This window comes from Oncorhynchus clarkii, chromosome 16 (assembly GCF_045791955.1).
Source record: "Oncorhynchus clarkii lewisi isolate Uvic-CL-2024 chromosome 16, UVic_Ocla_1.0, whole genome shotgun sequence".
In the NCBI taxonomy this organism is placed as follows: Eukaryota; Metazoa; Chordata; class Actinopteri; order Salmoniformes; family Salmonidae; genus Oncorhynchus; species Oncorhynchus clarkii.
In genome coordinates, this window is record NC_092162.1 from 75225620 (window position 1) to 75240971 (window position 15352).

The 15352-nt window shown below is 47.8% G+C and overlaps 1 protein-coding gene across 1 annotated transcript in view; it reads right to left on the reverse strand.

The window, feature by feature from the left end:
* The window catches only part of LOC139369015 (inhibitor of nuclear factor kappa B kinase regulatory subunit gamma), a 37534-nt gene that overhangs the window by 9262 nt on the left and 12920 nt on the right, over positions 1-15352 (reverse strand). Inside the window, exons 7-10 of the mRNA XM_071108587.1 lie at positions 15088-15190; positions 12002-12117; positions 329-481; positions 162-234 (exon numbers count right to left, since the gene is read on the reverse strand). Coding sequence (XP_070964688.1) covers positions 162-234; positions 329-481; positions 12002-12117; positions 15088-15190 — 445 coding nt within the window. The remainder of the gene's footprint in view (positions 1-161; positions 235-328; positions 482-12001; positions 12118-15087; positions 15191-15352) is intronic.

A 15352-nucleotide genomic window follows, 5' to 3' on the forward strand; every position in this document is an offset into this window, starting at 1 on the left:
CACACACACACACACACACACACACACACACACACACACCCTCTGCCTGCCACACACACACACACACCGCCACACACACCCTCTGCCACACACACACACACCCTCTGCCACACACACACACACCCTCTGCCACACACACACACACCCCCTCTGCCACACACCTCAGTCTTGAGTTTGGTGTCGTAGTCCTTAAACAGACAGGTGTAGGCGTGCTGCAGCTGGGCAAGCTTCCTCCTGGAAGACATTATTATTATCACAATATGGATTAGTGTGTACCTCTTCAGTAACAACCAGGCGGGCAGTCTCTAGGTTGTGTGTGTGTGTGTACCTCTCCTCAGTAATAACCAGGCGGTCAGTCTTCAGTGCGGTCTCTAGGTTGTGTGTCTGCAGCAGTAGTTTGTCTACCGTCACAGAGTGCTGCTTCCTCTGTTGTTCCATCTCTCTCTCTGATGCTGCCAATGACTCCCGAGTACTGCTCAGCCTGCACACACACACACACACACACACACACACACACAGAGAGAGAGAGTGCGGTGCGTGTAGTGAGTGCCTGTTGAGGAAATCCCTGTCTGACTGAAAAAGTGTTTTGTTTTGCCTACACAAAATTACAACCCCAGTAGTCATCACATCAAGGAGAGTCTCCACCACTACCTCATCACAACAAGAAGAGTCTCCACCACTACAGTCATCACATCAAGGAGAGTCTCCACCACTACCTCATCACATCAAGGAGAGTCTCCACCACTACAGTCATCACATCAAGGAGAGTCTCCACCACTACCTCATCACAACAAGGAGAGTCTCCACCACTACAGTCATCACATCAAGGAGAGTCTCCACCACTACCTCATCACAACAAGGAGAGTCTCCACCACTACAGTCATCACAACAAGAAGAGTCTCCAACACTACAGTCATCACATCAAGGAGAGTCTCCACCACTACCTCATCACATCAAGGAGTCTCCACCACTACCTCATCACATCAAGGAGTCTCCACCACTACCTCATCACAACAAGAAGAGTCTCCACCACTACAGTCATCACAACAAGGAGTCTCCACCACTACAGTCATCACATCAAGGAGAGTCTCCACCACTACAGTCATCACAACAAGGAGGGTCTCCACCACTACCTCATCACATCAAGGAGAGTCTCCACCACTACCTCTTCACATCAAGGAGAGTCTCCACCACTACCTCATCACAACAAGCAGAGTCTCCACCACTACCTCATCACAACAAGAAGAGTCTCCACCACTACAGTCATCACATCAAGGAGAGTCTCCACCACTACAGTCATCACAACAAGGAGGGTCTCCACCACTACCTCATCACATCAAGGAGAGTCTCCACCACTACCTCTTCACATCAAGGAGAGTCTCCACCACTACCTCATCACAACAAGAAGAGTCTCCACCACTACCTCATCACAACAAGAAGAGTCTCCACCACTACAGTCATCACATCAAGGAGAGTCTCCACCACTACAGTCATCACAACAAGGAGGGTCTCCACCACTACCTCATCACAACAAGAAGAGTCTCCACCACTACAGTCATCACAACAAGGAGTCTCCACCACTACAGTCATCACATCAAGGAGAGTCTCCACCACTACAGTCATCACAACAAGGAGGGTCTCCACCACTACCTCATCACATCAAGGAGAGTCTCCACCACTACCTCTTCACATCAAGGAGAGTCTCCACCACTACCTCATCACAACAAGAAGAGTCTCCACCACTACCTCATCACAACAAGAAGAGTCTCCACCACTACAGTCATCACATCAAGGAGAGTCTCCACCACTACAGTCATCACAACAAGGAGGGTCTCCACCACTACCTCATCACATCAAGGAGAGTCTCCACCTCTACCTCTTCACATCAAGGAGAGTCTCCACCACTACCTCTTCACAACAAGAAGAGTCTCCACCACTACAGTCATCACATCAAGGAGAGTCTCCACCACTACAGTCATCACAACAAGGGTAGCCTAAAGGGGCGGCAGGTAGCCTAGAGGGGCGGCAGGTAGCCTAGAGGGGCGGCAGGTAGCCTAGAGGGGCGGCAGGTAGCCTAGAGGGGCGGCAGGTAGCCTAGAGGGGCGGCAGGTAGCCTAAAGGGGCGGCAGGTAGCCTAGAGGGGCGGCAGGTAGCCTAGAGGGGCGGCAGGTAGCCTAGAGGGACGGCAGGTAGCCTAGAGGGACGGCAGGTAGCCTAGAGGGACGGCAGGAAGCCTAGAGGGACGGCAGGTAGCCTAGAGGGACGGCAGGAAGCCTAGAGGGACGGCAGGTAGCCTAGAGGGCCTACCTGGCTAAAACATTTTTTTACAATATTTTTTGACAGTATTAGATGGTATAATGTTGTTGAAAAACAAAAATCCTACATGTTCTTCATATATATACAGTGCCTTGCGAAAGTATTCGGCCCCCTTGAACTTTGCGACCTTTTGCCACATTTCAGGCTTCAAACAGAAAGATATAAAACTGTATTTTTTGTGAAGAATCAACAACAAGTGGGACACAATCATGAGGTGGAACAACATTTATTGGATATTTCAAACTTTTTTAACAAATCAAAAACTGAAAAATTGGGCGTGCAAAATTATTCAGCCCCTTTACTTTCAGTGCAGCAAACTCTCTCCAGAAGTTCAGTGAGGATCTCTGAATGATCCAATGTTGACCTAAATGACTAATGATGATAAATACAATCCACCTGTGTGTAATCAAGTCTCTGTATAAATGCACCTGCACTGTGATAGTCTCAGAGGTCCGTTAAAAGCGCAGAGAGCATCATGAAGAACAAGGAACACACCAGGCAGGTCCGAGATACTGTTGTGAAGAAGTTTAAAGCCGGATTTGGATACAAAAAGATTTCCCAAGCTTTAAACATCCCAAGGAGCACTGTGCAAGCGATACTATTGAAATGGAAGGAGTATCAGACCACTGCAAATCTACCAAGACCTGGCCGTCCCTCTAAACTTTCAGCTCATACAAGGAGAAGACTGATCAGAGATGCAGCCAAGAGGCCCATGATCACTCTGGATGAACTGCAGAGATCTACAGCTGAGGTGGGAGACTCTGTCCATAGGACAACAATCAGTTGTATATTGCACAAATCTGGCCTTTATGGAAGAGTGGCAAGAAGAAAGCCATTTCTTAAAGATATCCATAAAAAGTGTTGTTTAAAGTTTGCCACAAGCCACCTGGGAGACACACCAAACATGTGGAAGAAGGTGCTCTGGTCAGATGAAACCAAAATTGAACTTTTTGGCAACATTGCAAAACGTTATGTTTGGCGTAAAAGCAACACAGCTCATCACCCTGAACACACCATCCCCACTGTCAAACATGGTGGTGGCAGCATCATGGTTTGGGCCTGCTTTTCTTCAGCAGGGACAGGGAAGATGGTTAAAATTGATGGGAAGATGGATAGAGCCAAATACAGGACCATTCTGGAAGAAAACCTGATGGAGTCTGCAAAAGACCTGAGACTGGGACGGAGATTTGTCTTCCAACAAGACAATGATCCAAAACATAAAGCAAAATCTACAATGGAATGGTTCAAAAATAAACATATCCAGGTGTTAGAATGGCCAAGTCAAAGTCCAGACCTGAATCCAATCGAGAATCTGTGGAAAGAACTGAAAACTGCTGTTCACAAATGCTCTCCATCCAACCTCATTGAGCTCGAGCTGTTTTGCAAGGAGGAATGGGAAAAAATGTCAGTCTCTCGATGTGCAAAACTGATAGAGACATACAGCTGTAATCGCAGCAAAAGGTGGCGCTACAAAGTATTAACTTAAGGAGGCTGAATAATTTTGCACGCCCAATTTTTCAGTTTTTGATTTGTTAAAAAAGTTTGAAATATCCAATAAATGTCGTTCCACTTCATGATTGTGTCCCACTTGTTGTTGATTCTTCACAAAAAAATACAGTTTTATATCTTTATGTTTGAAGCCTGAAATGTGGCAAAAGGTCGCAAAGTTCAAGGGGGCCGAATACTTTCGCAAGGCACTGTATATATATAAATATATACATACACTGCTCAACAAAAATAAAGGGAACACTTAAACAACACAATGTAACTCCAAGTCAATCACACTTCTGTGAAATCAAACTGTCCACTTAGGAAGCAACACTGATTGACAATAAATGTCACATGCTGTTGTGCAAATGGAATAGACAACAGGTGGAAATTATAGGCAATTAGCAAGACACCCCTAATATAGAGTGTTTCTGCAGGTGATTACCACAGACCACTTCTCAGTTCCTATGCTTCCTGGCTGATGTTTTGGTCACTTTTGAATGCTGGCGGTGCTTTCAATCTAGTGGTAGCATGAGACGGAGTCTACAACCCACACAAGTGGCTCAGGTAGTGCAGCTCATCCAGGATGGCACATCAATGCGAGCTGTGTCAAGAAGGTTTGCTGTGTCTGTCAGCGTAGTGTCCAGAGCATGGAGGCACTACCAGGAGACAGGCCAGTACATCAGGAGACGTGGAGGAGGCCGTAGGAGGGCAACAACCCAGCAGCAGGACCGCTACCTCCGCCTTTGTGCAAGGAGGAGCAGGAGGAGCACTGCCAGAGCCCAGCAAAATGACCTCCTGTAGGCCACAAATGTGCATGTGTCTGCTCAAACGTCAGAAACAGACTCCATGAGGGTGGTATGAGGGCCCGACGTCCACAGGTGGGGGTTGTGCTTACAACCCAACACCGTGCAGGACGTTTGGCATTTGCCAGAAAACACCAAGATTGGCAAATTCGCCACTGGTGCCCTGTGCACTTCACAGATGAAAGGAGGTTCACACTGAGCACATGTCACAGACGTGACAGAGTCTGGAGATGCCGTGGAGAACGTTCTGCTGCCTGCAACATCCTCCAGCATGACCGGTTTGGCGGTGGGTCAGTCATGGTGTGGGGTGGCATTTCTTTGGGGGGCCGCACAGTCCTCCATGTGCTCGCCAGAGGTAGCCTGACTGCCATTAGGTACCGAGATGAGATCCTCAGACCCCTTGTGAGAATATATGCTGGTGCGGTTGGCCCTGGGTTCCTCCTAATGCAAGACAATGCTAGACCTCATGTGGCTGGAGTGTGTCAGCAGTTCCTGCAAGAGGAAGGCATTGATGCTATGGACTGGCCCGCCCGCTCCCCAGACCTGAATCCAATTGAGCACATCTGGGATATCATGTCTCGCTCCATCCACAGACTGTCCAGGAGTTGGCGGGTGCTTTAGTCCAGGTCTGGGAGGAGATCCCTCAGGAGACCATCCGCCACCTCATCAGGAGCATGCCCAGGCGTTGTAGGGAGGTCATACAGGCACGTGGAGGTCACACACACTACTGATCCTCATTTTGACTTGTTTTAAGGACATTACATCAACGTTGGATCAGCCTGTAGTGTGGTTTTCTACTTTAATTTGGAGTGTGACTCCAAATCCAGACCTCCATGGGTTGATAAATTTGATTTCCATTGATAATTTTTGTGTGATTTTGTTGTCAGCACATTCAACTATGTAAAGAAAAAAGTATTTAATAAGAATATTTCATTCATTCAGATCTAAGATGTGTTATTTTAGTGTTCCCTTTATTTGAGCAGTGTATATATAAAACACTATGGTGGTAATACATTATAAATGTGTTTCCCAGTGGACCCTAATTCATGTTAAATTAAATGTTCTCTCTTACTATAGCTTTGACGTAGCAAAAACACGAAGGCTTCCTGTCTGATATACAGCAACATGCTGATCGAGGTCTGTACCAGCTCCGGATCAGGCTGCATTAGCTATCTGGTTACAGATTAGTGGCGAAAGAGATTTATTTTAGACACAACTTGCTAAGACAAAAACAACTAGCTTTTTGCAGACAGTAAGATACACAAACTAATAGTGGAATTATAGAACAAAGTAGAAATCAGCATCGATGTCACCAACATCTGCAGCATTGACCATGTGACCGTGCATACTGTCACCAACATCATGTGACCGTGCATACTGTCACCAACATCCTGTGACCGTGCATACTGTCACCAACATCATGTGACCGTGCATACTGTCACCAACATCCTGTGACCGTGCATACTGTCACCAACATCCTGTGACCGTGCATACTGTCACCAACATCCTGTGACCGTGCATACTGTCACCAACATCCTGTGACCGTGCATACTGTCACCAACATCCTGTGACCGTGCATACTGTCACCAACATCCTGTGACCGTGCATACTGTCACCAACATCATGTGACCGTGCATACTGTCACCAACATCCTGTGACCGTGCATACTGTCACCAACATCATGTGACCGTGCATACTGTCACCAACATCATGTGACCGTGCATACTGTCACCAACATCCTGTGACCGTGCATACTGTCACCAACATCCTGTGACCGTGCATACTGTCACCAACATCCTGTGACCGTGCATACTGTCACCAACATCCTGTGACCGTGCATACTGTCACCAACATCCTGTGACCGTGCATACTGTCACCAACACCATGTGACCGTGCATACTGTCACCAACATCATGTGACCGTGCATACTGTCACCAACATCATGTGACCGTGCATACTGTCACCAACACCATGTGACCGTGCATACTGTCACCAACACCATGTGACCGTGCATACTGTCACCAACATCATGTGACCGTGCATACTGTCACCAACATCATGTGACCGTGCATACTGTCACCAACACCATGTGACCGTGCATACTGTCACCAACACCATGTGACCGTGCATACTGTCACCAACACCATGTGACCGTGCATACTGTCACCAACACCATGTGACCGTGCATACTGTCACCAACACCATGTGACCGTGCATACTGTCACCAACATCATGTGACCGTGCATACTGTCACCAACATCATGTGACCGTGCATACTGTCACCAACACCATGTGACCGTGCATACTGTCACCAACACCATGTGACCGTGCATACTGTCACCAACACCATGTGACCGTGCATACTGTCACCAACACCATGTGACCGTGCATACTGTCACCAACACCATGTGACCGTGCATACTGTCACCAACACCATGTGACCGTGCATACTGTCACCAACATCATGTGACCGTGCATACTGTCACCAACATCATGTGACCGTGCATACTGTCACCAACATCCTGTGACCGTGCATACTGTCACCAACATCCTGTGACCGTGCATACTGTCACCAACATCCTGTGACCGTGCATACTGTCACCAACATCCTGTGACCGTGCATACTGTCACCAACATCCTGTGACCGTGCATACTGTCACCAACATCCTGTGACCGTGCATACTGTCACCAACATCATGTGACCGTGCATACTGTCACCAACATCCTGTGACCGTGCATACTGTCACCAACATCCTGTGACCGTGCATACTGTCACCAACATCCTGTGACCGTGCATACTGTCACCAACATCCTGTGACCGTGCATACTGTCACCAACATCCTGTGACCGTGCATACTGTCACCAACATCCTGTGACCGTGCATACTGTCACCAACATCATGTGACCGTGCATACTGTCACCAACATCCTGTGACCGTGCATACTGTCACCAACATCATGTGACCGTGCATACTGTCACCAACATCATGTGACCGTGCATACTGTCACCAACATCCTGTGACCGTGCATACTGTCACCAACATCCTGTGACCGTGCATACTGTCACCAACATCCTGTGACCGTGCATACTGTCACCAACATCCTGTGACCGTGCATACTGTCACCAACATCCTGTGACCGTGCATACTGTCACCAACACCATGTGACCGTGCATACTGTCACCAACATCATGTGACCGTGCATACTGTCACCAACATCATGTGACCGTGCATACTGTCACCAACACCATGTGACCGTGCATACTGTCACCAACACCATGTGACCGTGCATACTGTCACCAACATCATGTGACCGTGCATACTGTCACCAACACCATGTGACCGTGCATACTGTCACCAACACCATGTGACGTGCATACTGTCACCAACACCATGTGACCGTGCATACAGTCACCAACACCATGTGACCGTGCATACTGTCACCAACACCATGTGACCGTGCATACTGTCACCAACACCATGTGACCGTGCATACTGTCACCAACACCATGTGACCGTGCATACTGTCACCAACATCATGTGACCGTGCATACTGTCACCAACATCATGTGACCGTGCATACTGTCACCAACACCATGTGACCGTGCATACTGTCACCAACACCATGTGACCGTGCATACTGTCACCAACACCATGTGACCGTGCATACTGTCACCAACACCATGTGACCGTGCATACTGTCACCAACACCATGTGACCGTGCATACTGTCACCAACACCATGTGACCGTGCATACTGTCACCAACACCATGTGACCGTGCATACTGTCACCAACACCATGTGACCGTGCATACTGTCACCAACACCATGTGACCGTGCATACTGTCACCAACACCATGTGACCGTGCATACTGTCACCAACATCATGTGACCGTGCATACTGTCACCAACACCATGTGACCGTGCATACTGTCACCAACATCATGTGACCGTGCATACTGTCACCAACACCATGTGACCGTGCATACTGTCACCAACATCATGTGACCGTGCATACTGTCACCAACACCATGTGACCGTGCATACTGTCACCAACATCATGTGACCGTGCATACTGTCCCCAACACCATGTGACCGTGCATACTGTCACCAACACCATGTGACCGTGCATACTGTCACCAACATCATGTGACCGTGCATACTGTCCCTGCATCCGCAGCATTGACCATGTGACCGTGCAAACTGTCACCAACATCCGCAGCATTGACCATGTGACCGTGCATACTGTCACCAACATCATGTGACCGTGCATACTGTCACCAACATCATGTGACCGTGCATACGGTCCCCAACATCATGTGACCGTGCATACTGTCACCAACATCATGTGACCGTGCATACTGTCACCAACATCCTGTGACCGTGCATACTGTCACCAACATCATGTGACCGTGCATACTGTCACCAACATCCTGTGACCGTGCATACTGTCACCAACACCATGTGACCGTGCATACTGTCACCAACATCATGTGACCGTGCATACTGTTACCAACATCATGTGACCGTGCATACTGTTACCAACACCATGTGACCGTGCATACTGTCACCAACACCATGTGACCGTGCATACTGTCACCAACACCATGTGACCGTGCATACTGTCACCAACATCATGTGACCGTGCATACTGTCACCAACATCATGTGACCGTGCATACTGTCACCAACATCATGTGACGTGCATACTGTCACCAACACCATGTGACCGTGCATACTGTCACCAACACCATGTGACCGTGCATACTGTCACCAACACCATGTGACCGTGCATACTGTCACCAACACCATGTGACCGTGCATACTGTCACCAACATCATGTGACCGTGCATACTGTCACCAACATCATGTGACCGTGCATACTGTCACCAACATCATGTGACCGTGCATACTGTCACCAACACCATGTGACCGTGCATACTGTCACCAACACCATGTGACCGTGCATACTGTCACCAACACCATGTGACCGTGCATACTGTCACCAACACCATGTGACCGTGCATACTGTCACCAACACCATGTGACCGTGCATACTGTCACCAACACCATGTGACCGTGCATACTGTCACCAACATCATGTGACCGTGCATACTGTCACCAACACCATGTGACCGTGCATACTGTCACCAACATCATGTGACCGTGCATACTGTCACCAACACCATGTGACCGTGCATACTGTCACCAACATCATGTGACCGTGCATACTGTCACCAACATCATGTGACCGTGCATACTGTCACCAACACCATGTGACCGTGCATACTGTCACCAACATCATGTGACCGTGCATACTGTCCCCAACATCATGTGACCGTGCATACTGTCACCAACACCATGTGACCGTGCATACTGTCACCAACATCATGTGACCGTGCATACTGTCCCTGCATCCGCAGCATTGACCATGTGACCGTGCAAACTGTCACCAACATCCGCAGCATTGACCATGTGACCGTGCATACTGTCACCAACATCATGTGACCGTGCATACGGTCCCCAACATCATGTGACCGTGCATACGGTCCCCAACATCATGTGACCGTGCATACTGTCACCAACATCATGTGACCGTGCATACTGTCCCCAACATCATGTGACCGTGCATACGGTCCCCAACATCATGTGACCGTGCATACTGTCACCAACACCATGTGACCGTGCATACTGTCACCAACATCATGTGACCGTGCATACTGTCCCTGCATCCGCAGCATTGACCATGTGACCGTGCATACTGTCACCAACATCCGCAGCATTGACCATGTGACCGTGCATACTGTCACCAACATCATGTGACCGTGCATACTGTCACCAACATCATGTGACCGTGCATACGGTCCCCAACATCATGTGACCGTGCATACTGTCACCAACATCATGTGACCGTGCATACTGTCCCCAACATCATGTGACCGTGCATACGGTCCCCAACATCATGTGACCGTGCATACGGTCCCCAACATCATGTGACCGTGCATACTGTCACCAACATCATGTGACCGTGCATACTGTCACCAACATCTGCAGCATTGACCATGTGACCGTGCATACTGTCCCTGCATCCGCAGCATTGACCATGTGACCGTGCAAACTGTCACCAACACCATGTGACCGTGCATACTGTCACCAACACCATGTGACCGTGCATACTGTCACCAACATCATGTGACCGTGCATACGGTCACCAACATCCGCAGCACTGACCATGTGACCGTGCATACTGTCACCAACATCATGTGACCGTGCATACTGTCACCAACATCATGTGACCGTGCATACGGTCACCAACATCCGCAGCACTGACCATGTGACCGTGCATATTGTCCCTGCAAGTGGTTGTTGTGACTCAGGGTAGCTGAGTGACAGGGGTGTTCGTGGAAAGAGACAAGGAGAGAGAGAGGACTGACGTAGCAGAGACAAGGAGAGAGAGGACTGACGTAGCAGAGACAAGGAAAGAGAGGACTGACGTAGCAGAGACAAGGAGAGAGAGGACTGACGTAGCAGAGACAAGGAGAGAGAGGACTGACGTAGCAGAGACAAGGAGAGAGAGGACTGACGTAGCAGAGACAAGGAGAGAGAGGACTGACGTAGCAGAGACAAGGAGAGAGAGGACTGACGTAGCAGAGACAAGGAGAGAGAGGACTGACGTAGCAGAGACAAGGAGAGAGGACTGACGTAGCAGAGACAAGGAGAGAGGACTGACGTAGCAGAGACAAGGAAAGAGATGGAGACTGAGGTAGCAGAGTGAACTACAAAAACAGACATCGTTCCATGTGGAGTCTGAGAGTAAAACCCAAACCGGTCTCCCATCAGCACCAGTAGAGTAAAACCCAAACCGGTCTCCCATCAGCACCAGTAGAGAGTAAAACCCAAACCGGTCTCCCATCAGCACCAGTAGAGAGTAAAACCCAAACCGGTCTCCCATCAGCACCAGTAGAGAGTAAAACCCAAACCGGTCTCCCATCAGCACCAGTAGAGAGTAAAACCCAAACCGGTCTCCCATCAGCACCAGTAGAGAGTAAAACCCAAACCGGTCTCCCATCAGCACCAGTAGAGTAAAACCCAAACCGGTCTCCCATCAGCACCAGTAGAGAGTAAAACCCAAACCGGTCTCCCATCAGCACCAGTAGAGAGTAAAACCCAAACCGGTCTCCCATCAGCACCAGTAGAGTAAAACCCAAACCGGTCTCCCATCAGCACCAGTAGAGAGTAAAACCCAAACCGGTCTCCCATCAGCACCAGTAGAGAGTAAAACCCAAACCGGTCTCCCATCAGCACCAGTAGAGTAAAACCCAAACCGGTCTCCCATCAGCACCAGTAGAGTAAAACCCAAACCGGTCTCCCATCAGCACCAGTAGTTGTCATACCTGTCGTCCAGGATGTTGCGGTCCTGCTGGCTCCGGTCCAAACAGCTCTGTCTCTCTCTCAGCTCTCCCAGGAGAGACGTCACCTGGGCCTTCAGCGCCTCGACATCCTTATCCAGCTAAACGCACAGACAGATAGTAGTACTGTCTGACAGACAGACAGTAGTACTGTCTGACAGACAGACAGACAGACAGTAGTACTGTCTGACAGACAGACAGACAGACAGAGACAGACAGTAGTACTGTCTGACAGACAGATAATACTGAAAAGACCAGACAGATAGTAGTACTGTCTGACAGACAGATAGTAGTACTGTCTGACAGACAGATAGTAGTACTGTCTGACAGACAGATAGTAGTACTGTCTGACAGACAGATAGTAGTACTGCCTGACAGACAGATAGTAGTACTGCCTGACAGACAGATAGTAGTACTGCCTGACAGACAGATAGTAGTACTGCCTGACAGACAGATAGTAGTACTGCCTGACAGACAGATAAAAGTACTGTCTGACAGACAGATAGTACTGAAAGGACCAGACAGATAGTAGTACTGTCTGACAGACAGATAGTAGTACTGTCTGACAGACAGATAGTAGTACTGTCTGACAGACAGATAGTAGTACTGTCTGACAGACAGATGGTACTGAAAGGACCAGACAGATAGAAGTACTGTCTGACAGACAGATAGTACTGAAAGGACCAGACAGATAGTAGTACTGTCTGACAGACAGATAGTAGTACTGTCTGACAGACAGATAGTAGTACTGTCTGACAGACAGATAGTAGTACTGTCTGACAGACAGATGGTACTGAAAGGACCAGACAGATAGTAGTACTGTCTGACAGACAGATAGAAGTACTGTCTGACAGACAGATAGTACTGAAAGGACCAGACAGATAGTAGTACTGTCTGACAGACAGATAGTAGTACTGTCTGACAGACAGATAGTAGTACTGTCTGACAGACAGATAGTAGTACTGTCTGACAGACAGATAGTAGTACTGCCTGACAGACAGATAGTAGTACTGTCTGACAGACAGATAGAAGTACTGTCTGACAGACAGATGGTACTGAAAGGACCAGACAGATAGTAGTACTGTCTGACAGACAGATAGTACTGAAAGGACCAGACAGATAGTAGTACTGTCTGACAGACAGATAGTAGTACTGTCTGACAGACAGATAGAAGTACTGTCTGACAGACAGATGGTACTGAAAGGACCAGACAGATAGTAGTACTGTCTGACAGACAGATAGTAGTACTGTCTGACAGACAGATAGTACTGAAAGGACCAGACAGATAGTAGTACTGTCTGACAGACAGATAGTAGTACTGTCTGACAGACAGATAGTAGTACTGTCTGACAGACAGATAGTAGTACTGTCTGACAGACAGATAGTAGTACTGTCTGACAGACAGATAGTAGTACTGTCTGACAGACAGATAGTAGTACTGTCTGACAGACAGATAGTAGTACTGTCTGACAGACAGATAGTAGTACTGTCTGACAGACAGATAGTACTGAAAGGACCAGACAGATAGTAGTGAAAGGACCAGACAGACAGATAGTAGTACTGTCTGACAGACAGATAGTACTGACAGGACCAGACAGATAGTAGTTCTGTCTGACAGACAGATAGTACTGAAAGGACCAGACAGATAGTAGTACTGTCTGACAGAGAGATAGTACTGAAAGGACCAGACAGATAGTAGTGAAAGGACCAGGCAGTAGGACTGACTGTTACACAAAATGACTAAGTCTGGTGTGTGTACCTGGGTACAGTGTGTGTGTAGTGTGTGTGTGTACCTGTGTACAGTGTGTGTGTAGTGTGTGTGTGTGTACCTGGGTACATTGTGTGTGTGTGTGTGTGTACCTGGGTACATTGTGTGTGTGTGTGTGTGTGTGTGTGTGTGTGTGTACCTGGGTACAGTGTGTGTGTGTACCTGGGTACAGTGTGTGTGTGTAGTGTGTACCTGGGTACAGTGTGTGTAGTGTGTGGTGTAGTGTGTGGTGTATAGTGTAGTGTGGTGTAGAGTGTATAGTGTAGTGTAGAGTGTATAGTGTGTAGTGTTGAGTGTGTGGTGTAGTGTAGTGTGTGTAGTGTAGTGTGTAGTGTAGTGTGTAGAGCGTGTAGTGTAGTGTGTAACGCGTGGTGTAGTGTAGTGTGTGGTGTAGTATGTATAGTGTAGTGTAAAGTGTAGTGTGTAGTGTAGTGTGTAGTGTAGTGTATAGTGTAGTGTAAAGTGTAGTGTGTATAGTGTAGTGTATAGTGTAGTGTGTAGTGTATAGTGTAGTGTAAAGTGTAGTGTAGTGTATGGTGTAGTGTAGTGTGTATAGTGTAGTGTAAAGTGTAGTGTGTAGTGTAGTGTGTAGTGTAGTGTATAGTGTAGTGTAAAGTGTAGTGTGTATAGTGTAGTGTAAAGTGTAGTGTAGTGTATGGTGTAGTGTATAGTGTGGTGTATAGTGTAGTGTAAAGTGTAGTGTAGTGTATGGTGTAGTGTAGTGTGTATAGTGTAGTGTATAGTGTAGTGTAGTGTGTAGTGTAGTGTGTAGTGTATAGTGTAGTGTGTAGTGTAATGTGTAGTGCAGTGTAAAGTGTAGTGTAGTGTATAGTGTAGTGTATAGTGTGTAGTGTAGTGTGTAGTGTAGTGTGTAGTGTGTATTGTGGTGTGTAGTGTAGAGTGTGTAGTGTAGTGTGTAGTGTATAGTGTAGTGTGTAGTGTATAGTGTAGTGTGTATAGTGTAGTGTATAGTGTAGTGTGTATAGTGTAGTGTATAGTGTAGTGTGTAGTGTAATGTGTGTCGTGTGTAATGTGTGGTGTAGTGTATGGTGTAGTGTGTAGTGTTGTGTGTAGTGTAGTGTAATGTGTGTAGTGTGTAATGTAGTATAGTGTAGTATAGTGTGTAGTGTAGTGTGTAGTGTAGTGTGTAGTATAGTGTGCAGTGTAGTGTGTAGTGTAGAGTGTAGTGTATAGTGTTTAGTATAGTGTGTAGTGTGTAGTGTATAGCGTGTAGTGCGTAGTGTAGTGTGTAGTGTGTAGTGTCTAGTGTGTAGTGTAGTGTAGTGTGTAGTGTGTAGTGTACCTGGGTACAGTCTTTGTCCTTCTGTTTAAGCAGCACTTCAGTTCTGTCTCTCTGAGCTGAACTCTTCTGGAGGGAATCCAACTGCTCCTGCAGCTCTTTGTACCTACACACACACACACACACACAGGGACACACACACACACACAGGGACACACACACACACACAGGGACACACACACGCACACCACACACAGGGACACCACACCACACACAGGGACACCACACCACACACACAGGGACACCACACCACACACACAGGTACACC